The following is a 25,930-nucleotide window of genomic DNA, read 5'->3' as shown; positions in this document are numbered from 1 at the left end:
ACTACATTTTGGGGTGTGTAATCTGTAATCTGTAGGGGAATACATTTTAAAAGTAAACTTCCCAGCACTGGTCTGGGGTGAAGGCGTCTCTGGTTAGACTGATGCCCCCGTGACCCGACTCTGGATAAAAGGAAAAAAATGGATGGATGGACTTGACGTCTTCGCTGTTTGGATGATGAAAACAGATGAAAACAGATTATAATAGACGTCTTTCATATCAACTGAGCACGAGTGTTGGTTTAACAAAGAAATATTGTTGCTGTGATGTATTTGGTTTGGTTTGGTTGTATTTGGCTTAACAAAACAGCAATAGATCACAGAGCATCTACCAGAAAAAAGAGAAGAACTACTCTCTGTTCAACACTGGAGAATGAAAAGGACCTCACTTCTTCGTAGTACTTCAACATCACATAAGTCTGATTATTTTAATGTAAAGTGTGTGATTTTATCATGCAAAATTACACTTGGACACAGCAGCTCACACACCACAATGAATATAATAACAAAGAGCAACAATAGAAAGAACAAGAAGGCACAATTATATAAATATAGTCAGTGTTTTGAAGGTGACTTTTAAAATGTATTCCCCTACAGATTACAGATTACATACCCCAAAATGTACTTTGTAACATAATCTATTAAATTACTTAAAGTGAGTAACGTAATCTGAATACTTTGGATTACTTGATTTGTTGTAGAGAAACAAAGACGAGGAAATCGTAACATATGAAGTTTTGTCTGATAAAAGAAAATAAAAAGTTCAGACTTTACTGAACCAAATTAAAAAATATTATTGATAGAAGATGAGGAAACACTGTCCACACAGCAGGATTTAGTCCTGGTTTAGTCCTGTTTTAGTCCTGGTTTAGACCTGGTTTTAGTCCTGTTTTAGTCCTGGTTTAGATCTAGTTTAGATTTAGTTTAGACTTGGTTTTAGTTCTGGTTTAGTCCTGGTTTAGATCTAGTTTAGACCTGGTTTAGATCTAGTTTAGATCTAGTTTAGACCTGGTTTTATTTCTGGTTTAGTCCTGGTTTAGATCTAGTTTAGACCTGGTTTTAGTCCTGGTTTAGACCTGGTTTAGATCTAGTTTAGACCTGGTTTTAGTCCTGGTTTAGACCTGGTTTAGATCTAGTTTAGACCTGGTTTTAGTCCTGGTTTAGACCTGGTTTAGATCTGGTTTAGATCTAGTTTAGATCTAGTTTAGACCTGGTTTTAGTTCTGGTTTAGTCCTGGTTTTAGTCCTGGTTTTAGTCCTGGTTTAGACCTGGTTTTAGACCTGTTTTAGATCTAGTTTAGACCTGGTTTATTTTCCGACAAAAAAACAACAACAACAACAAAAAAGGGGGGTACAGCCCTTTCCTAACCCTAACCCTAATCCATTTATTTCAACCAAGTAACTGTAATCCAATTACCACAGTAACTGTAACTGAATACAGTTACTCATAATTTGTACTCTGATTACATAACTCCAGTACATGTAATCTGTTACTCCCCAACACTGAATACAGTAATAGTAATCGTTATAGTAATACAAATATATCTCAGCTATATGATATTTAAACCAGAGCATTATGGGTTTTTTTTAAGTAATAATCATAACCATGCATATGTCAGTGGGCGGGGATAGGGGGTAGGTGAAAACAGACATTTCTGAGCGTCCAAACCTCAAATGCAGTACACTAAAGGGTCATTCAAACATACACGAATCAATCAAAACAGGCAAGATTGTTATAAAACTCTTGAAAAATTTGATCATCACGTAACAGGCCTCGTTAAATAACATGGGAAAATCAAATTGTCCGACGTTAATATAATAAAAATAGCGGGATAATGGGCCCTGACGATATATAATATAATATAATCAGCGTTGTATATTTCCCTTTAGTTATTTCTTGTTACAATACAATGGCATCACTTTGTAATTAAAATAATACTGGCTTTAGTCCCTATTTTTACCATCTGAAAACACAGATTAGTGAGTGAAACTTTATATTCCACGCGTAGCTCCTTGAAATACCAGGATAAATTGCAAATCTTCGTCTGCCGTAATTAAAATAATAGTCCTAAATTGCCTTTTCATTTTCAGTTACCACGTTTTACATGTTTTCAGCGTTACCCCGTGTTGATTTTGTCTGAAAACGTAACCCAAATCCACGGAATAAGCAGCTTCACGGATCCTGCAAGGCCGTGTTTATCACTATTACAGATTTAATTACTACTATTGACATTTACCCACCCGTGAATTGTTAGTTGATCTTTGCGAATACTTGGACGACGCGGACCGTACTTTTCTCATGTTTGGGGCACGTTTCGGGGGGAAGTGTAACTCAATCACCGCTTTTTTTTTTTTGGACTTCTTCTTCCACTCCACATGACGAGGTGCCAGATGCGTTTTTGGAGCTTTTCAGACTTCATCCCCTGCCACATCCACAAAAAACAAAAAAAAAGCGTCTATTTAAAGTTTGTTATCTAATTGTAAATGGTACTTCTTTGTTCGTCGGGATCCAAACGAGCTGACAGCTGTGGAAGAGAAGTTGTATTTTGGATAAATCAAAGGCTTTGTCACACATACACAAAGCAATAAAACTTGTTTGGTAGCAACGGGCAAAGGGGCCGGACCATGTGCTGTTGACGTGTGATGTGGCACTTTAGGCTGGATGGTGCAGAGCTGTGGAAGAAGTACTGCGCTTTTGTTGAGTAAAAGTACACATACAGGAGCAAAAAAAGACCCAAAAGTACAAGTATCGCATGTAAAAAGTAAAAGTTTTAAAGTATCTGTTTAAAAATGTGCTTAAAGATTAAAAATTGAAGTCAGATTCAGTCAGATTTTGAGATTTTGATACAGATTTGTGCAGAATTTATGTTCAAATGTTCAAAATAAACCCTTAGTCTTTCCAGCAAGTCTCAAACTATCATAAAAATACTTTTACTTTTCAGTCCTGCTCAAAAATGTAGTGGAGTAGAAAGTACAGATACTCTCAGATGAGGTGTAGTAAAAGTAAAAAGTACCCACTGTAAAATGTACTTAAGTAAAGTATAGATTCCTAAAATGTGTACTTAAGTGCAGTATTGTACTACTTTTACTTTGTTCTGTCCTTGTGCAAAAGTACAAGTATCACATGTAAAAAATGACTTAAGTAAAAGTTTTAAAGTACCTGTTAAAAATGTGCTTAAAAAGTAAAAAGTAAAGTCAGGTTCAGTCAGATTTTAAGATTTTGATACAGATTTGTGCAGTATTTGTGTTCAAATGTTCAAAATAAACCCTCAGTCTTTCCAGCAAGTCTCAAACTATCATAAAAAATACTTTTATGACTCTACTTTTCAGTCCTGTTTGGATTTTGAGGCCCAATAAAGTTTCAAATGTAAAGATTTTGATGCAGATTTGTGAAGAATTTTGTCCAATAGCAAAAATTTAATCGAGCTGTTTTTATTTGTATATTTCTGTTTGCTCAAATTATGAAAAATAAACCCTCAGTCTTTTCAAACAGGTCTAAAAATATCATAAAAATACTTTTACTTTTCAGTTCTCCTCAAAATTATATTGGTTTAGAAAGTACAGATACCTGATCTCAAATGTAGAGTAGTAAAAGTAAAAAGTACCCACTGTAAAATGTACTTAAGTAAAGTACAGGTTCCTAAAATGTGTACTTAAGTGTAGTATTTGTCTACTTTTACTCTGTTCTAACCAGGCCTGGTGCAAAAGTACAAGTATCACATGTAAAAATCAATTTAAGTAAAAGTTTTAAAGTAGCTGTTTAAAAATGTGCCTAAAGAGTAAAAAGTAAAAGTATTTCACTCAGATTTTGAGATTTAGTAAAGCTTCAAATGTAGTGATTTTTATACAAATTTGTGAAGAATTTTGTTCAGGAGAAAGAATTTAATTGAGCTGTTTTTATTTGTATATTTCTGTTTGGTCAAATTAGACGTAAGTAAGACATAAGTGATCTTAAAAGTATGAATTTATTTATTTGAAATAGTTTGCAGTAACCCATAACTTCATCGCACTGAGTTTTTTTGCTGTTACAATCATGGAATCAACAACAGCCTCGTTTTGACTTCCTTCACTGGTGAAAGTAGTTACTTTTAAAAAGTACAGATACCAAAAGCAAAAAAATACCCAAGTAAAAGTATAAAATGAAGAAAATCAACTTCAGTAAAAGTATTAAAGTAGTTGTTTAAAAAAATACTTAAAGAATAAAAAGTAAAGTCAGAGTCGGTCAGATTTTGAAATTTTGATTTGTGCAGAATTTGTGTTCAAATGTTCAAAATAAACCCTCAGTCTCTTCAACATGTGTCAAACTATCATAAAAAATACTTTTACTTTTCAGTAAAAGTAAAAAAATATAGTGTAGTAGAAAGTACAGATACGTGCCCTCAGGTGTAGTGAAGGAAAAGTAAAAAGTACACAGTGTAAAATGTACATAAGTAAAGTACAGATGATTAAAATGTATACTTAAGTGCAGTATGTGTGTACTTTTACTGTGTAGTACAGGGGCCTGGTGCAGAGGGCCCGGGCTGTGGTTCAGATCCACACTGACAGAGGGGAGACGATGCCCTCTACAGTTAACACCAGTCAGGGGGCTCCACTACATTATCATCTACTGACCTTTGAACACTTTGAAAACACTTTTTTTTCTAGAGGCCAGAGGTGGAACGGAACAAAGTCAAAGTAGTAAAGTACTGTACTGAAGTAAGAATGTAAAGTATCTTCACTCAAGTAGATTTTAAAGTGGATATTTTTTTACTTTTCCTTCACTACATTTGAGAGCAGGTATTTGTACTTTCTACTCCACTACATTTTTGAACAGGACTGAAAAGTAAAAGTATTTTTTATTATAGTTTGAGACCTGCAGAAAAGACTGAGGGTTTATTTTGAACAAATCTGTATTTGGAAGAAACAAAAATACACAAATAAAAACAGCATAAATCTGTATCAAAATCACTTCATGTGAAGCCTTATTACACTTCAAAATCTGCTTGAAATACTTTAATGTTTTACTTTAAATGCATTTTTAAACAGTATCAATTAAAAAATATTTAATACTTTTACTTAAGTAACAAAATAGAGTACTTCTTGCAATACTGCTGCTTTCTTAATGTTGATCTTATTATGAACATTAGAGTGGAACATGATTCAGAAATACACACAAATGTCCAGCTCATAGTTGAACCAATAAAAATGACTTATATATGGAAGATGTACACATTGAAAGTAGTGTTCTGTGACGTCTGTACAGAGTAAAGTAAATAGTTTGATGTGAGATGAACATTTTGACCTTCTGTGGTTTGATTTGGTCTTTTATGTAAAATGTTGATGATACAGTTTTGTGTGCTGAGGATTTAAAGACACTGGATTTTCTTTATGATAATGAATTGTTAGAACATCGTTAGACACAGATGGAGGTGTGTTGGTGTTTAAACGACCAGTATTCTATGAACGCTTTTATTAATACGTGTAGATCACTGGTGTGGATTAAAGAGTCTGAACACACTGGATTGTAAATGTCATCTTGGAGAATGAAGCGTTTTCTAAAGAACTGTGTTTATTTGTTTGAGCAGGCTTTAGTTACATAAGGTCTAAGCTTTGATCAACATCAGAAGCCTGACTTCTATCATATTTTATAATCCTTTATTAGTGCCCCCTAGTGACTAAGTGCCAGTACTTTTCAATCATTTGGCTCAGAGTCTTGCTTTATATCACATGTGGTTCTTTTTATTATGGTAATGTTTAGTTTTATTGATTGAATTGTTCTTTTTTCCATGTATCTGTCGGTTTGGACACCTGACGCGTGCACGTGTGGGTTTTGAGGCCATACTCTGCTGATTAACCTATCGAGTTCTTTACAGGCTTCTCAGGGAGAGAAAACACCTCGTAGAGCTTTAATTATGCGGAGCTTTGTGCCACCATTTATTTGCCAAGTTGTCTGCGGCCGAAAAGACAAATGTGTGTGTCCAGTGACAAGGCCCGAGGCCGCGGCGTGTCCCCGCGGCCATAAATCGGGCCGTGTGTTAAACAGAATACCTGTACACCTGCACAACAGCTCTCCCCTGCGCCCGAGTGAAACTCTACTCTGGCTGAGTCAGCGCTCTCCGGTGACGCACGCAGCCCTGTTCCTCACTGGCTGCGAGCGGCTCCGTGGACAGTAACACTACACGGGACAGAGCCATGTGTCTGCCGCTGTGACGCGGGACATGAGCAGCGGGAGCGTTAGGAGCGCGCGGACGGTCCACGGGAACATGCCGGTACGTACAGAGCGCGGGTGTGTGTAGACTCACGGGACGAGGCGTGATAGATTATGGCGGAGGGAATGGATCTGGCTCCACACACCACGTGCTGGAGTCGCATCAGCCCAATAATTGCTGCGCGCTCGAGCTATATAAACCACAAAAGTCAGCGCACGGGAAACCCCGGCCTCCAAACACTAACCGCTACAAAAACTGGATTCGTTTTTCCGCCTCCTTCATCTTCACCGGCCACTTTTTTCTTCTTTTTTTTACGCAGTTTAACTTTTTAACCCCTCAGACCTTTCTCGTCGCTTATTCCCGGGAAATATGTGCACTTTTCACGCGTCCCGGTTATAAATAGCTCTGTTAAGTATATTGTCCAGATCCTTTGAACACTTTTTGTGTGTACATAGCCTGCGGGCTCTCAGAAAGCCTTTCAGTTTGGCACAAAGACTTCAATGACGCACCTGGAGCAGCGCTTTGACTTCTCATTGAAGGAAGACGCACAAAAGTTTCTGAGCGTCTGGCTCCACTGTTCCATTTCACAGCGGCTCTTTTTGTAATTGTATAGCTCTTTGCGCTCACGGACTTGTATTTGATGTTATTTATATCTTGATTTGAATACGCGTAATGGCGCACGGACTTTAAACTTTGCCATTTAAACTTCCTCGCTGGTTATTTTTCTTGTCGGAGATTTGAAAGCCCTCACAAAAGTTGGAGAGTGTGATCGCTCTTTTTCCACTGGCACACGTCGCCACGCACTCAGCTCCACTCTCCACAGTGTGAGAGACGCAGACAGAGCGCAGCTGGAAAGAGCCAACACAGCCTTGTCGTTTGGTAACCCCCGCTGTTGTGATGCGCATTCCCGTAGATCCCAGCGCCAGCCGGAGGTTCAGCCCGCCGTCCAACAGTCTCCAGCCGCTCCCAGGGAAGATGAACGATGTGAGCTCTCCGGGGCCCGGGCAGCCTGACGCGGCGGCGGCGGTGCCCAGACTGCGGCCGCACGAGAACCGGAGCATGGCGGAGATCATCGCGGACCACCCGGCTGAGCTGGTGCGCACAGACAGCCCCAACTTTCTGTGCTCCGTGCTTCCGTCCCACTGGCGCTGCAACAAGACTCTGCCCGTCGCCTTCAAGGTGAGTAAAGCACGTTTAATCTCCACACTTTTTAACCAAATAGACCTACAAATATTCTTAAATCTTCACGTTTAATTTCGTATCTTTAGTTTTTTTTTTTTTTTACCGCTCCACTTTAAACATTACTCCACGTCAGCCCAAAACGCTTTTAATTCACGTCAAAATCACAATTCTATTTTACAATAACCACCCAAAAAAGACAAAAATCCTGCTTGGATGTTTTATTAATTATGTTAGAATAAATAAAGAACCAAGCACGTGATGATAATGAGTCACAGCTGTAAAAATATTACGAGATAAAAAAAAAAAAAAAAAACTCTCCAAAGGAATTACATTAGTGTATTTTTATTAATACCATCTGATTTTAATTACAAATATTACTTATCGTTTTAGTTTACCGCATCACGTTATAACTGTTATTATATTTTACAAGCAGACTATCAAACAAAGGAGCTTTATAAACACACTTGATTTTCATTTAAGTATAGTTTTCAAGCCATACACTCATTACCGTTAACACATTTTAATAAAGTTCTCTTGTATCAAAGGCGTAATATTTTAACCACAGCAATTTTCTTCTCCCATGATGCTCAGCGGTGAAGGGCCTTTTCATAACGCCGTGAGACATATTATTTCAAATCCCCCATCAAAGACAAAAAACACAGCGAAAATTTGTAGCTGCAGCCCTGGCCGTGAATCAAAAGTGGCACGTTTTTAAAATATAAGTGGGATTTTACTGGTATTATTACTAGAGCTCAGTAATTATAGCAGCTTTGTAGCGCCTACTCGAGTGCTTTTATCTCTATCCAGGGTTCTAAATGATAGCAGCAGGCCTCGGTGTGTGCTTTTGTTTCACAGACATTGTTTGGGAGATTTTCGTCAAACTCGTCAAAAAAACGGGCTTAAATTAAATCCGTTTGTCAACAGTTTGGAAAAGAACCAAGATGTAAAACAAGCGGAACGATGTGTCATTAAAAGAGATGCATTTATTTGTGGGGATGTAAAGAGACGAGACGAGGAGCGAGATCGGAGCCACGAGAATTTAGAACGAGACGAGATTTGAACAGAATTCTGAATATTACAAATTTTACGATTCAGTTTCCACTTTTGGCCTCACAATTTTGGGTTTATTTGATTTCATATTTATCTTTTTTTCTCTTTGGAACAGTAAAAAATGGAACTCACCATCACGTAAACACTTGGAAAAAAAAGATCATTTTTCTCTTGTGTGCACGATTTTGTGGCACGAGATCTTGTACCGTCACTATTTATTTATTATATTTGCTGTTTCCAGATTCTTAAACCCTCTCGTGTGGAAGTACACGAGTCAGTACTACATTTAGTTCTATGGTACTTTTTGTAACAGATAGTCTTTACATTTTAAATCTTTAAATTATGGGTTTATTGTACTAATATCCAGCTATATGTCTAAAACCGCAAACCATAATTTGCATATTACTGACACCAGTAATCTGACTCTCCTCCAGGCCTATAACACGATGTTTTGACGTCACTGGAAACACAAAAATATATAAATCTATCTGTTTAAATTGTACATTTATAGTGCTGCTGTATTTACAATGCGGTGTGTAATTAGAATTAAATTTTAAATAATAATTATGTTTTAAAGAGCCGATATTACAGTTTTCTGATCTGTTATAATGTTGTTTCTGTGTCAAAAACAGACCTGGAGTTGTGTTTTGTTTCATTCACACATGTTTAACGCACAAATTCTGCAAAATTAGGTTCTTAGACAGTAAACAGGAAGTGCTCCACTGTGTTTTTAAAGTCCATAGATCTCAAAGAGTATAATTCAGGTGATTTCAGTTGTGTAATGATGTATCTTTACTAAACAAAAGGTCAAAAAGTAGCTGCTGACTTTAAAAAAAGTTACCATTTTATGACATCACAAGGTGGAACAGAGCATTTGGAGCTTTGGAGATGTAAACAGACGAATAATAAAGATTTACTCAAACATGTGTGAATGAAATAAAACACAACTCCAGGTTTATTTGTGACGAAGAAACGACGATATAACCAGAGGCGGTGCTACCATTTGGCAAAAGTAGGCGGCTGCTGGGGGCCCCCAAACCTGGAGGGGCCCCCAACCAATTGACCTTAGTGAAAATAATTACTAACAATTAGATTTTCTTTTACTTTTAAATAATAATCATAAGAAAAATAATAACACTAATATGCAATGGGTGTAAACAAAAATGTAAATGTACTCGCAAAAAAGTAAAACTACTTTCAGTTCTGGTTTTCTTGTCGGCGAACAAACTAATAAGACAAGTTTTCAATCTACCATAATTCAAATAAATAGAGATGTGCATGGAAAAACAAACAATACATTTTTAAAACAAAACTAAACTAAACAAAACAAAAAAAAAATGGTGCATTATAGTGAAGGCCCCAAACTCAAGTTCACCTAGGGCCCCCAAATTGCAAACTCCGCCACTGATTATAACATGACTAAAAGCTCACAAGAGTCAGTTTTGTAATATAAGGCTCTTTTAAAAACAGTTCTCCTCTGTCTTGGTGCAGGTGGTTGCTCTTGGCGATATCCCGGATGGCACGGTTGTCACGGTGATGGCGGGGAACGACGAGAACTACTCTGCGGAGCTGCGCAACGCGTCCGGAGTCATGAAGAACCAGGTGGCCCGCTTCAACGACCTGAGATTCGTGGGACGCAGCGGCAGAGGTGAGGTTCACGCAGACCCACAGCGACCCAGCACTGAAGAAAGACGCACTGTGGAACTTTTCTGGTAGAGGGTCCGTCGAAAGATGTTATTGCTTTGTTTGGAATGTTTCCCAGTATGGTGTTAAAGCTTTATATCTTGATGGAGACCAAACCGGACCAAGTTACAGGTCAGATCTGTGGAGAGGCGACCCCACTCACAGTCAGAATGTCTGTTTTTCTAGGTATTTTTTAGTTATAAAACCACCTGTAACTGAATAAATGTAAAGTAGATCTGTTTAATGTCACACTGTGGAACATTCCAGGCAAAGAAATGACATATCCATAGAAACAAGAAGGTGATGAATCCCCAAACAAAAAGTTACACAGTGCAACTTTAATTTTAGAAGGAGAAAAGTAAACATGTATTTTATTTATTTTATGTATTTCATAAACAGTGTCATAACTAGAAGTAAATGAAAAGAAGCACAGAGAAGAGTTACTTGTTGTAATCTGGCCCCTGTTCCAGATAATACATTAACACTAATGGAGTGTTAAAATTGACTCTCACAGAATCAGTTTGAACATTTTCTCAGGGTTTATATGAGTCCAATCTGTTCTAGAGTTAATTTAACATTTTTGGAAATGTTCATTAAGTAACACTGGACCAAAGTTCCTGTTTAACCCCAAAATCAAGAGTTATATTAACATGTTGAGAGTAAACAGATAACACTTTTTAGAGTTATCCTGATTTAGCTAAACAACACACAGAGGTGTTTGATTTTTACACTTTATTTTAGTTCATTTAAGATGAAACTATGAACAAAACTGGTTCCAACTTCTCTCTCGTGGGACTCCAACCCCCATTTAACTTTCAAACAGTTAAAATAACATGTTTTGTGTTAAAAACAACTCTGAGATATTTTACCCTGAAATTTTAACCCTCCAGTTTTTGCTGTATTTATTTAAAACATATACAAACAAAAGCAATATCACATTTATGAGCTGATGCTTCTAATTCAGAATCCTTTAAGGTGTAATGCTTGTCTCTTTACCTGGAATATTCCACAGTATTAAATGTATCTCAATTGTGATGATTCACTTTTAGTTTTTTTTTTTACTGCTAGAAAAACCTTGAAAAACAGGCATTCTGACTCTGAGTAGGGTCGCCTCTCCATGGATCTGACCTGTAAATTGGTCCTAACTTCTACTGGTGACACCTCTGTAACTTCTCCAGTGTGACGCCCGTAGGCCCTGTGCAGGTCGCCGCGGTAACAGCAGCAGGAGCTGTTAGTGCAGTGGTGTAGATTAGTGGTTTCATTCTCTCTACGTGGCAACCACAACATCATCTGCCCCCAAACCCATGCACCTACTGCCCCCACCCTCACCCTACTGCCCCAAACACCTCCACCCTCACCCTACTGCCCTACTGCCCCCACCCTCACCCTACTGCCCCCCAAACACCCCCACCCTCACCCTACTGCCCCTACTGCCCCCAAACACCCCACCCTCACCCTACTGCCCCCACCCTCCACCCTACAGCCCCAAACACCCCCACCCTCACCCTACTGCCCCCTACTGCCCCCAAACACCCCCACCCTCACCCTACTGCCCCCACCCTCATCCTACAGCCCCCAAACACCCCCACCCTCACCCTACTGCTCCCTACTGCCTCCATCCTCACCCTACTGCCCCCACCCTCACCCTACTGCCCCCATCCTCACCCTACTGCCCTTTACTGCCCCCACCCTCACCCTACTGCCCCCAAACACCCTACCCTCACCCTACTGTTCCCTACTGCCCCCACCCTCACCCTATTGCTCCCTCCTGCCCCCACCCTCACCCTACTGCTCCCTACTGCTCCCAACCTCACCCTACTGCCCCCACCCTCACCCTACTGCCCCCAAACCCCCCACCCTCATCCTACTGCCCCCACCCTCACCCTACTGCCCTCACCCTACTCCCCCCTACTGCCCCCAAACACCTCCACCCTCACCTTACTGCTCCCTACTGCCCCCACCCTCACTCTACTGCCCCCTACTGCCCCCAAACACCTTCACCCTCACCCTACTGCTCCCTACTGCCCCCACCCTCACCTTACTGCCCCCTACTGCCTCCAAACACCCCCCACCCTCCCCCTACTGCCCCCACCCTCCCCCTACTGCCCCCACCTTCACCCTCCTGCCCGCTACTGTCCCCAAACCCCTTCACCCTCACCTTTTAGGCCCCTACTGCCCCCTCCACCCTCCTCCACCCTCACCCTACTGCCCCCTCCAACCAGTATAATGCCATACTGTGGAATATTACAAGCAAAGCCATGAAGCAGGATGCTCCACCCTCAACCCACTGCCCCCTACTGCCCCCACACCCCTCCTCCACCCCCCTCCACCACAGCCTGAGTCATCCACAGCTCAGTGTTTTCACATGGAGGCCAGACATGAGCTTTAACAGTAACAAAAGGTCAGCAAAAAACAATCATACATCTAAGATTTTCAGTTTAGTTTCTTATTTCAAACATGTGTCTTTTACATACAGTTTAACCTACACATGTGGGTCCGGTCAAGTGGTAACGGAGGGAAACAGGGGCAGATTTTTGACATTCAAATGTCTCTTATTCAGAAACTAGAGGGACTATTGAAATAAGTAAGTATCAGAATGTAGGAAAGAGTTACACTCCAACAGGGTCAAGTTAAACCTGTGATATTCTTTCAAGTTGTTGACAAAAAATTTAAAAACTCATGTCGGTAACGGAGGGAATGAAATATGCAGCACTTTTTGGGCAATAAATCCAAACAGTGATAACTAGTGGTTCTCACTTACATATCCTTAACAAACTGGTTTGAATATTTGCTTCATATAGTTTTCTACCATATGGTACAAGATTAGGTTGAAAAACCTCTTACTTTTTGACTGAGATTTTTTATTAAGAAAGGTCATGGTAACGGAGGGAAAAGTAACGGAGGGAAAATTGTGCAAACAAGTAGAAGGTGCAGGATTTTACATAATTTGTCAACTTTTTTCTTCTGAATACTTTAATATTACTTCAAAATGAAAGGAAACTATTTCTATAAAATATGTCAGTCCTTCCAAGCAAATTTTTAGCATTTCAAATGCATTTAAAAAAAAAAAATCATGTACCTTCATCAACAGTTCAAAGATGGAATAACACAAGATATGATGAAATACATCCATTTATTTACATGATTTGCAGGTCTTTGAAATGTGGGAAATAATTTTTGTTCCATGTTTCATACATGGTCTGTTTAAAACGTATGGAACTTTAGAACCAAAAACGGTACAGAAAAAAGGTCAACAGTTTCATAAACTAGAGTACATATGTATCTGTTCAATACATTTTTATATCAGATGCATTAACTTGAATATTTGGCCTTGTGTTTACTTCTGCTTGACCAGGCCCATGTATTACTTTATTAATCAGACAGTGCATATAAAAACAAGATCAAAATTAACAATCAAGGAGAGATATTACATAGAAAAATGGATATCTCAAATCATTTTTATGAATTTGTTTTTTACAGACATTTTTGTATTTTTATTTTTTCATGTCAAATTTTTCAGGCTAAACTACGATGATTTTATAAATAAGTGCTGCTGGTACATATAAGGAAATACGCTTTTAAATGTGCACGGTGCAACTTTTCTGACCACCATCTTAGAAATCCCTGAACAATTATTAGAAACTGAAAGAATTGAACGCTCTCATATCGCTTAAGGGCTCCATATCACGCTGTTTCCACCTTGTGATGTCACTGCGGTCACACAGAAACCGCTTCACCGTGTTATTGAACTCCACACACCTTCACTAGAATCATTCGGGTCATTTCAGCTCTGGAATCTCGACTGAACTGAAGGTAAAAGGAGATGTTATCTTGAAAACTACCGCTTCATGACATCACGAGTTGGACCGGAACATTCTGAGGTTTGGAGATGTAGACAGACTAATGATAAAGAGTTATTCAGACATGTGTGATTGAAACAAAACACAACTCCAGGTATGTTTTTGAGGAGATAAGACGTGATAAGAATTGTAATAATTATAATTGTACTTGACATTTCAGACACCTCAGACACCTCCCATAAGCCGATAATTGCTTTGCTGTATAATTAGCTATTATCCTTATCCATATCAGTGAACATCAGACGTATAATTTTGCTATTGTCCTCGTCAGGAATATCATCATTAATTTCTCTAGACAAGTAAAATGATCTAAGACGTTTGGAAAAAATAACGAAAACGCATCTTGCTACACTTAAAGCTGCGTTGCGTAACTTTTCAGGTGGAGGGTCCGTCAAATACTTTTCTCCGTGGACATTAAACATTTCTTCTGTACGTTTATTCCATTACAGGTGGTTTTAGAGCTCAAAAATACCTAGAAAAACAGACATTCGGACTGTGAGCGGGGTCGCCTCTCCACAGATCTGGCCTGTAACTTGGTCTGGTTTGGTCTCCGTGAAGATAGAAAGGTTTAATCCATTACTGTGGAACATTCCAGACAAAGCAATAACATTTATTTGTACTTAAAATTAGAAACAAAATCTAACATTGCTTGTGTTACGAAAAATTGGTAGATCATTTTAGTCGTCAAGTCGAATCTGCTCAAATAAAGTAAAACGTTCTTAATAAGGATGTAACAATAATCGAAATATTGTGATATCGTATCGTCAAAAGTCTCTCAATAATATCGTGGGCCGTCACAATATATCGAATTACAAGTTCCTTTGCTTAAATACATAGTTTTACAGAAGCAACAGCTTATGAACATCAGAAACTACATATCCCATGATTCATTTCAGCGCAGACAACATGAAGAAATATGTTTTTTACTTGAATTCTTGAGATTACGATGGAAATAATTCACACCAAAATCTTGTCAAGGTATTTTAAAGCCTCTCCGAAATATAAATATCATATCGTATCGTGATAATATCGCACTGAGAGGTTTGGATATCGTTACATCCCTAGGTCTTAATTGAAGTCATTTTAAAGGTGCATTTTGTAACTTTTCAGGTTGAGGGTCCATCAAATGCTTTTCTCTGTGGAGATGTTATTTCTTTGTCTGGAATGGCAAATTTGTCAACTGGACAAAAGTTTATTCAGGTTGAAAACGTTTCGCAGCTGATCCAACATGCTTCTTCAGTTTCGAACTGAACTGAAGAAGCATCTGAAGGATCTGAAGAGCTGAAGAAACATCCAAGCTGCTTCTTCGGTTCAGTTCATCCAAGCTGTGAAACTTTTTCGACCTAAATAAACTTTTGTCCAGTTGACAAAGCAAATTTCTCTTTTGCCATGGATTCTACCTGGACGACTGAGGGATTCTACACACATTTTTTGTCTGGAATGTTCCACAGTATGGTATTTAAGCTTTCTATCTTCATGGAGACCAAACCGGACCACGTTACAAGTCAGATCTGTGGCGCACAAACACCGCTCACAGTCAGAATGTCTGTTTTTCTAGGTATTTCGAGCTCTAAAACCACCTGTAATTGAATAAATGTTAAGTAGAGCTGTTTAATGTCACACTGTGGAACATTCTTAGCACAGCAATGAGATTCATAGAAACAAAAAGGTCACAGATCCTCCACCAGAACAGTTACACAATGCACCTTTAACATTCCTAGATATTGCTTTTTGCAGCCTCAACAAACCTCGGTCTGTTGTCGAGTTTTCTTCTCATTGTTCGTGTTCATTAACCACAATAACACATGAAACCGGCGCTCTTCATCACCTTTATTCACCTGAAGCGACCCAACTCGTATTAAGAGCTCTTTGTGGCGCGGTTTGTGTTCTTCAGGGCCGCGTATCCTCGGGCTGTCAGGGTGTGAGATCCAAACTGACTTCTATTGGCTCCGATGGCATTCCCAGAATATTTGGCAACGCTCAACTGACTATTTGCATCATTGCCTGTCTGTTACTAAATCATATTGTTTACGATGTGTGAACTGGCACCTCTTCTCCAGCACCTCCTCACGCACACCAACCAGCCGAGGGGGAAAATGTGTGAGGGCTCGATTCAGAAAACGTTTTAAATTTTATGACGATTTGATGTTAAGAACTGCAAAAACTATTACGGCTGTTCCTGACTTATCTGGTTTGTATTGAAGCGTTGTTTAAATTTGGTTCATGTGGGACTATGCACGGACTCCTGTGAGCTTTAAGTCGTGTTAGAATGTCGTCAAAAACAGAGCTGGAGTTGTGTTTTGTTTCATTCACACATGTTTGAGTCTATTATTAGTCTGTCTATTTAATTAATGTAGTATTAATTAATGAATCATTGCATTTCTATAATGTCTTTCAAGACACCCAGAGAGCTTTACAATTCATTATTTATTCACTCCACACTCACACTGACGGTCGACATTTCCAAAGCTCAAAATGCTCTGTTCCAGTTTGTGATGTCATGAAGTGGTAGTTTTCAAGTGAACAGCTACTTTTGACTTTTTGTTCAGGAGAGATTTGCAATTCCAGGGCTGAAATTATCCAGATGATTCTAATGAAACACAGTGGAGAACTTCCTGTATTATTTATTTATGTATTTATTGACTTATTTACTTATTTTGCACATATATAACAACAATAAAAAACATACTAGATTAAAAAAAAAAAAAAAAAGTAGGTGCCGGAAGAAGCAAAAATCCCCACAAAGGCTTATATTAAATTAGCCAGTCTGGCGCCACCTAGTGTCTCTGCTCATTTCATTTTTCTCCAGCGATTAGGTCAGGAATCAAAATACACTAGACAGTTTGCAAGAACCCTGGAAGTGCGAGTTCAGGCACCAGCCAATCAGCGAAGAGACAGACATTCAGTGTTGGCAACGATTCCAGAGATCGAGGATTTAAAGTTGGAACAAAGAGAATGTTTGGTGAATTTCATCAAGGGGAAAGACGTTATTGTCCTTCTTCCTACGGAATTTGGGAAAAGCTTAATTTATCAGTTATCCCTGTTAGTGGTGCATTACATACGTCACGACCAAACAGCAGCAATTGGTTAAATTAAAAAAGTACCCGCCTACTGTCGAGTGAACGAATCCTAATGCTGCGAGGTCAGAATCATTTTCAAACACAATCATGAAATATTTCCTCACACTCTTTTTAAACAACTTTTTAAAAACAATTTACAGCCTCTCTGACATTACCACATGACATCACAAGGTGGAACACAGTGTTTTCAGTTTGCGAGAAGAACTCAGCCTAAATCTGCAGGTTACATGTGTGAGAATAAACTAGAATCATTCAGATAATTCCAGCCCTGGAATTGCAAATCTCTCCTGAACACAAGGTCAAAGGAGCTGTTAATTTGAAAACTACCACTTCATGACATCACAAATTGGAACAGAGCATACTTAGCTTTACTCAAACACGTGAATGAAACAAAACACAACTCCAAGTCGTAACAACATTATAACATAGATTTTAAAAATAGTGTAATATGAGCCCTTTAAAGAAATGTCGACTTTTTTTTTTTTTTTTTATTGCTGTGAGGAAATAAAAAGAAGCGAGTGGTGATGTTATGTCACCCTGGAGACCGTTTTTTCTTTTCTTTTTCTTTTTTTTTTTAAGCAGTGACACAGAATCTAGTCACAGGAAATGACATAGGAGCCAGTGGAGATGAGGTGTCTGAAATGAATCCGACACGAGTACGAGCGGAGACGACGGAGGACGGAGGGGAGCTCTGACTGCTCGGAGTCAGGGCCAAGAGCAGGAGAGCGCCAGAACAGATTGACAAAGATTTACAGTCTCTGGGTTAAGTCTTGTGAGATGTAACGTAATATGAATGGAGCTTTATTCATTAAGACTAGATGATCCGCATTGTGAAACAGAACTGCAACTCTAATTGTCTCTTTACACATATCAAAACCGATAAATAACCCCGTCTGTCGAGAGGAGTCGAAACCTAAAGGGACGCTGTGTCGTGTAGATTGTTTTTAGGCCGATGGCGCGAAACTACCTTCGCCAGGAACGTTCCAGAATGTCTCTATCCGTGGAGATGAGCGAGTTGGTAGTAGTTTTTGGCAGTAAAAACGAACATTGCACAATAAATGTCAATAAATAAATTACCCCAGTGTGTTGAAATGATTTGCCTATGAAAAAATTTAAATGGATTTCTATCGTTTTTAGATGGATGGTGTGAAACTTCCTTGTCGTTGTTTAGCCAGGAATTTTCCAGATTGGCGGTATCCATGGAGACGAGCTGGTGGAAGTTTCTGAAGGTTGCACAATATGGCAAAAGTATCGGTATTGCAATATTAGTTGGCACAATAATTGACAGAGCAACAAATCAAATATGAAGCTTTTGTTTTTCCTTTTAGCTTTAATTAAAAACTAAAATTAAAAAGGTGATTTTCGTTATTAAATCCAAGTCTTTTTGTTTTGGATTTAGTCTCTGTTAAAGGTGCGTTGGTGTAAGTTCTTTTCTGGTGGAGGGTCCGTCAAATGCTTTTCTCCGTGGCTTTGTCTGGAATGTTTCACAGTACGGCTGAACGATTTGAAGAAAAAATTGAATTGCGATTTTTCTGGCAGATATTGCGAGTTCGATTTTATCCACGATTTTTTTCAAATCAAGTTTCAGTGCACATGAACATTTGCAAACATCACAGAAACTTCTAGTTCTGCACCAATGATTTGACGCTGGATCGTAAAGCCCAACTTACACAGACCCGGAGAAAAAAAGTCTATTGCAAGATATATTCTTGTGATTTTTCTATCTGAGGTAAATGAACACCTTAGCATTTAGATTTTGTTCATTTTATTTCATAATTTTATAACGTGTTCTCTGTAATGGACGCCGGGAACATTTTGGTGTTAAATCCATGTGAACAAAAATAACTTTTTTATGACAAGCTTCTACAGTCGCCTCAAAAAGTGTTAAGGCTCTTTTAATTTCTTAATTTCTTATTATAGTGCAGCCACAAACTCTTATTGATTTCATTTTTTTAAATCCTGGACATGATCGTACCTATAATCCCCCGGCTCTGTTTAGGCAGACGAACCTATTTCCGCCATTAAGAGTCTGTCTCAAAACACTTAAAAGATCGACTGGTTAACTCAACGTCCACTACAAAGGACACAAATGAATAGTCCAGGTCTCAGGAGGATAATATACATTGAGTAATAATGTGTTTAATGCAGCTTTATGCACATTTGTTTATGTTTTACAAAAATTTTACTTAAAACCACATGACTCATTTGCATAAACTACAAAAAAAACAGCTCGGTTCTTTGTGCCTTGATGAGGTTCAGCTTCTGTCGGATTTAAAAAGGACTTGACTCAGTGGAATATGAGTGCTTTTTTCTGTGACAGAGGATGTGCTGCTGATGGTGAGTCTGTTCTGTGTTTCTATCGTGTTGGAGATGGTTCACGTTAAACTTTACACAAAGCCTTTTTAAAGCCGTTTTAAATCCTCACGTTGTGGTGGTGAATTTCTTCAAGGCGCATAGACCTCGACGCAGATCCATAAATCAAAAACAACAGCGACAAGACGACAGCAACAGTGTGCGTTGAGTCGACGTAGAAATATACTTCGCCCTTAAATTGGGCTTTATGAGCACTGCAAAAAAACGCGGCTTTGACACTCCCAAAATCGTATTGTCTGAGTTTGCGATTTTCAGCCCAAAACAATAGATCATTCAGCCTTGTTTCACAGTATGGCATTAAACCTTTCTATCTTCATCGACACCAAACCAGACTGAGTTACAGGTCAGATCAGTGGAGAGGCGAGCTATAAAATCACTTGTAATTGAATAAATGTAAAGTAGAGCTGTTTAATATCACACTGTGGAATATTCCAGACAAAGCAATAGCATCTCCACGGAGAAAAGCATTTGACGAACCCTCCACTAGAAAAGTTACACAATGCACCTTTAATACACATCCATACGAAGACAAATAGCAATAATAATACAAGAAAACATAAAAATAACAATAAAAAAATACATAAAGCATATAAAAAGCATGAGAGATGAGTTTAAAGCTGCACAGTGGAACATTCCAAGCCAAACAATAACATTTTCTCGAGCTCTGTGTCCTTGACAGTCCCTCCCTCTAGAAATTGTACACTTTAACACTATCAGATTTCCATTTGGATCCAAAAGCCTGTTTATTTATCGCTGTCATTTGAAAAAGTTGAGAAATATTGAATGTTTAGTCTGGAGCCGGCCTGAAACATCAAACACGGGAAAGAAGCAAACTTTGAGTCGTCAACATACACAATTTGCTGGTAATTTACAGGAATAAATTACACAAAATGAAAAGAGAGAAACACAAAAGAATGAGGATTACAAAAGCGGGCTACGTGATTACGCACCAAACATGAAAGCAGGCTCACGTTTCTGGATGTTTAGAAATGTGGCTCCCACGAGACACAATTTCAAGGTTCTCAAACGACATTTCTCATTCATTTTTCCTATAGAATTTCTGAAAATATAATATTAAAAGTTCCAAAGCTTGTTCAGGGCCAGAGCTGGAAAGTAACAAAGTATGAAAGTAAAAGTGCAATGCTTAAGTATAAATTTGAAGTATCTGTATTTACTTTACTTAAGTAATTTTACAGTGAATACTTTTTACTTTTACTTTACATTTGAGAACGTGTATCTGTACTTGCTACTACTTTCTATAACTACATTTTTTAACTGGACTGAAAAGTAAAAAGTACTTTGAAATGGCTGAGACTTTTTTTTAACACATTTCATTTAAGTTTGAACCCCAACTTTAAGCAAATCAATAAAAAAACTGCTCAAAAAATTAAGAAATCAATTGAATCACTTGCATCAAAATCACTACATTTCATCTTTTAATTGTTCTGAAAATCTCTGCGAAATACTTCTACTTTGTACTCTTTAAGTATATTTTAAACGGGCTTAATACTTTTACTTTCATAGATTTTTTTATGTGATACTTGAGTAAGTTTTGCCCCAGTGTCTGTACTTTTACTAAAGTAATACAACAACAAAACAGTACTTCATCCATCTCTGCTCAGGGATAATCAGATATGTGATTACTAATTTCCACAAGACCCAAAATTTTATTTGAAATCTGCTTCTGGATCTTTATAAACTGTTGAATTATTGAATCATTTCACTGAATCTTACGTTTTAAAGGTGAATTGTGTAACTTTTTCGATGGAGGGTCGATCAAATGTTTGTCTCCATGGAGATGTTATTGTTTTGTCTGGAATGTTCCACAACACACTCCAAAAAACAATATCTAGGTAAGTTAAAAATGACTTAAATTAAGAACATCTGACTTTTTTTTGAGTCAATTCAACTTGACAAGTAAAATGATCTGCCAATGGAATCATGTTTTTTCTAAATTCAAGCGACATTACATTTTGTTTCTTATATTACATGCAGAAAGTGATTTTATGTATAGTAAGATGTACCGTATTTTTGGGACTATAAGCCGCACTTAAAATCCTTTAACTTTCTCAAAAATCAACAGTCCGTCTTTTGTATTAATTCTGGTTGTGTTTACTGACCTAGAACTGATTTTATGTGGTACACGGGGCTCAAAAATCTGTCCAAATGTTTTAGTACGACTTTGGTAAACTATGAAGCCGCACCTCTTGATGGATTGTCAGAGCATTACGGCTACTGTAGTCAGGAGTCTCATGGACTTGTGTCCTTTAGTCCCACAGAAGCTTGAACCGCATCAGCAGCACACGCAGCAAGCTGTTTTTTCAGTGCTTATAGTTTATGCAAATTAGTCACATGGCTTTAACTTTCTTTTCTGTAAAACATAAACAAATGATTGTGGACGCCTGAGCTAAGGGATTAGTCTCAAGTGTCGTTTGTTTGGCTTAACGCAATTTATGTATGAAAATAGACGAGAGAATACACCATATAATCCGGTGCACTTTATACTCCAAAAAAACACGGTGTTTTCATATTTTAAGTACAAAAGGTCTTGTTCCATTGGTAGATAATTTTACGTGAAATGTACTCAAATCATGATAAAACAATCTTAATTCAAGTTGTCTTTACTTGGCTAGAGTTTATTTTTGCAGTGTATGGCATTAAACCTTTCTATCTTCACGAAGACCAAACCAGACCAAGTTACATGTCAGCTCTGTGGAGAGGTGACCCCGCCCACAACCACAGTGCCTGATTTTCAAACTATTTTTGAGCTCTAAAACCACCTGTAATTGAATAAACGTGAGGCAGATCTGTTTAAAGTCATACTGTGGAACATCTGAATCAGAGCAATGTCATCTCCCTAGAAACAAAGCCCCAACAGAAACGTTACACAGTCCACTTTTAATTGTGTACATGATTACGCACTAGACATGAAAGCAGAGTCACATTTCTCGCTGTTTGGAAATATGGCTCCCATGAGACGCAATTTGGGATCATGGAAGGAGATGTTATCTGGAGACAGTCTGAGAAACCACCATCATGTGACCTGCAGCGTCCTCACCCGTTTGAACACAAGACTCCTCAGAACTTTGGTCAAAAGAAACCACCATTAATTATTAGATTAGGAATGATACAAACCAAATCGGACTTCTGATCTGTAATTTTTAATGGATTTGGAGGAGACGAAATAGGTTATACAAGGCTGTTTTCTGGAACTAAGTCTGTGACAGTGACTCATAGGGTCATTTTAGAATCATTATCCAGATATCGAATGGATACTGATACTAGTCTTGTCACGATACTAAAATTTCATACTCTATTCCGATACAAAGGAGTAGACTCGATACTCAATGCCGATTCTGATACCACAATGATGGTCTTGTGTGTGTAATAAGTAGTGATTCATTACCACTGTAAATGTGTAATTTGGATGCCTAACTTGGTGCATCAATGAATGGATAATGGTTTATGTTTTATAAGAATCGAACTCTTCTCTGTCTAAGGCTCACCATGACTCTTAGATTTACTCAGTTTCTTTGCTACTGCTGAATTTTTTGTTTCGTAAAAGTAGCTCACTGGAGAAAAAAGTTTAGAGACCCCTGTTCTAAAAACATTCAGGAAAGGTTCACTTCTGTCTTGTCAATCGGATTTTTTTAGTATCGATACCTGCTCAAGACTCAAGACTTTTTTCTTAGTATCAAAATCAACTTTTTAAATTTGGTATTGTCACAACCATACACTGCAAAAAACAAAACCTAGCCAAGTTAAGATAGTTTTCTATTCTGCCAATTGAACAAAACTTTTGTACTTAAAATATGAAACTACATCTTGCGACACTTAAAATAAGAAAAACAACAACTTTTTGCACTTAAAATAAGAAACAGAATCGAATGTTGCTCAATTTCTTTGCGACTGCTGAAATTTTTGTTTTGTTAAGGTAGCTCATCAGAGAAAAAAAGTTTGGAGACTCCTGTTCTAAAGACATCCAGGAAAGGTTCATTTCTGTTTTGTCAATGGGACTTTTATAGTATCGATACCTGCTCAAATAAGAATTGAGTTTCGATTCAAAAGTACCAGATTTTCGATACTTTTGACAGCCCTTACCGAAAGTAATATCAAAAAAACATTGATGCTCAGCTGAACTAAAAGCCAAGTTAAGATGTCTTAAATTAAGAAAGTTTTCTATCCTGCCAGCAAAACCAGACTTTCTGTGCTTAAAATATGAAACTACATCTTGCGACACATAAAATAAGAAAAACAACATCTTTTTGCACGTAAAATAAGAAACAGAATCGAATGTTGCTCAATTTCTTTGCGACTGCTGAAATGTTTGTTTCGTTAAGGTAGCTCACCGGAGACTCCTGTTCTAAAAACATTCAGGAAAGGTTCATATCTGTCTTGTCAATGGGACTTTTTAGTATCGATAACTGTTCAAATGAGAATTGAGTTTCGATTCTAGTTTTAGTATTGATTAGCATCAGATTTTCGATACTTTTGACAGCCCTAACTGAAAGTAGTATCAAAAAATAACAGATGCTCAGATGAACTAAAATTAAGAGTTATCAAAATTGTTAATCCATATCAAGACTTTTTTTCTTAATATCAAAATCAACTTTTAAAATTTGGTATTGTTACAACCATACACTGCAAAAAACTAAAATCTAGCCAAGTTAAGATGACTTGAATTAAGAAAGTTTTATCATGATTTGAGTAAATTTCACTTGACAAGTAAAATTTTCTGCCAGAGGAACAAGACTTTTTGTATTTAAAATCTGAAAATACATCGTGCTACACTTAAAATAAGAAAAACAACAACTTTTTGCTTTTACTTGTCAAGTTGAATCTACTCAAATAAAGTCAAATGTTCTCAATTTAAGTCATTTTCCAAACAGGAAGTGAGCATGGGCGCGCTTCACTTACTCTGGCTCCAATTGACTTTCATTGAAAATCTGTTCGCCCCTTTTTCTGTAACTGCTGCAGTGAACCTCGTCATTTTGGTGTTAAATTGTTTGTGTTAACTCGCTCTACATGATCCTGGTGTTTTTATTTTGTTCTTTTTTGTCACACTCCCTTAGCCCACTTCTTAACGCAGACTTATGGTCACGGCACAAGTCCAAGTCCAAGTCCAAGTCCCTGTATGTTTGTATGTATGTATGCATGTATATATGAATGTATATCCTTTCTAACACCCTGATGTAGCCGGGGCTGGTATGCGGGGCACCTGTTGCGTCTGTGTGTGTTATCTGGCCCAGTCATCTTATCACAACTCTGAACGAGGATGTTTACAATGAGGCAGGGGCAGCTCAGGAAGTGCTTCACACACATCAGCAAGTACGGGTGGGCAAAACCAGCAAAAACACCACTCTGATTCTCTGGACTTTTTAGGATTAAAGGCTCTGTGCACATTTATTTCTTACTATAAGGTGGTTTTGTCAGATTAAAAAAAAGCGTCTCTTGAAGGTGCATTGTGTAACTTTTCGCAGTGTGGCATTAAACTTCTTCTTTGTATCTTCATGGAGATCAAACCAGACCAAGTTAAAGGTGACACAGCAAAAACTGGAGGGTTAAAATTTCAGGGTAAACTATTTCAGAGTTGTTTTTAAAACCAAAAAAGTGTTATTTTAAGTATTTGAAAGTGAAATGGGGGTTCGAGTTGGGGTTATTTGCCAGAGATGATATGAATACAATTCAACTTCTCCTAGTGTTAATTCAACTTCCCGTAGTGTTAATCCAACATCCCTAAGTGTTAATTCAACTTCCCTTATTGTTCATTCAACTTCCCCTAGTGTTAATTCAACTTCCCTAAGTGTTAATTTGGCTCCTCCCACCCACCACTTCAAACTCCTGCAAGAGAAGACCAGTTTGAACTAGTTTTTTTTTTAGTTTTTTTTTACCTTATTTCATTTTAAATTAACTCAAGCAAAGTGTAAAAATAAAACACCTCTGTGTGTCGTTTAGCTAAATCAGAATAACTCTACAAAGTGTTGTCCGTTTACTCTCAAAACGTGAATATAACTCTTGATTTTGGGGTTAAACATTAACTTTGGTCCTGTGTTACTTAATGAACATTTCCAAAAATTTTAAATTAACTCTAGAACAGATTGGACTCATAAGAAAATGTTTAAATTGATTCTGTGAGAGTTAATTTTAACACTCCACTGTTTGTGGGGCAGATCTGTGGAGAGGCGACCCCGCGCACAGTCAGAATGTTTGTTTTTCTCATTATTTTTGAGCTACTAAACCACTTGTAGTTGCATAAATGTAAAGTAGAGCTGCTTAATGTCATATTGTGAAACATTCTAGACAGAGCAATTACGTCTCCATAGAAACAAGCAGGTGATAGACCCCCAACCATAAAGTTACACAGTGCACCTTTAAACAAAGAAGCACTTGACAATAACAGTCAGGTTCAAAATCAGGTAACGACAACATCCACTAAAAAAACAAGCACAAACACCACTGGCCAGCTTCTCCTTCTACTTCCTGTTTCCCGTCTGTCTCCGTGGCGACGTGATGCTTTG

General features: G+C 38.0%; 1 protein-coding gene across 4 annotated transcripts in view; it reads left to right on the top strand.

Moving 5' to 3' along the window:
* runx2b (RUNX family transcription factor 2b) overlaps positions 1-25,930 on the top strand; it is a 156,754-nt gene that overhangs the window by 61,449 nt on the left and 69,375 nt on the right. For 3 of the 4 annotated variants that reach the window (XM_055149392.1, XM_020939909.2, XM_020939908.2), the window contains exons 3-4: positions 7,098-7,363; positions 9,908-10,064. In XM_055149392.1, the coding sequence (XP_055005367.1) occupies positions 7,098-7,363; positions 9,908-10,064 (423 nt within the window). Of the gene's footprint in view, positions 1-6,136; positions 6,245-7,097; positions 7,364-9,907; positions 10,065-25,930 lie in introns of those variants that run through there. The other variant, XM_055149393.1, reaches the window with a different exon arrangement.

This window comes from Boleophthalmus pectinirostris, unplaced genomic scaffold (assembly GCF_026225935.1).
Source record: "Boleophthalmus pectinirostris isolate CB_2022bp ecotype Guang Dong unplaced genomic scaffold, ASM2622593v1 HiC_scaffold_13, whole genome shotgun sequence".
NCBI classification, from domain to species: domain Eukaryota; kingdom Metazoa; phylum Chordata; class Actinopteri; order Gobiiformes; family Gobiidae; genus Boleophthalmus; species Boleophthalmus pectinirostris.
Note: the sequence above shows the minus strand (reverse complement) of the source record. Positions and strands in the feature narration are given on the sequence as shown.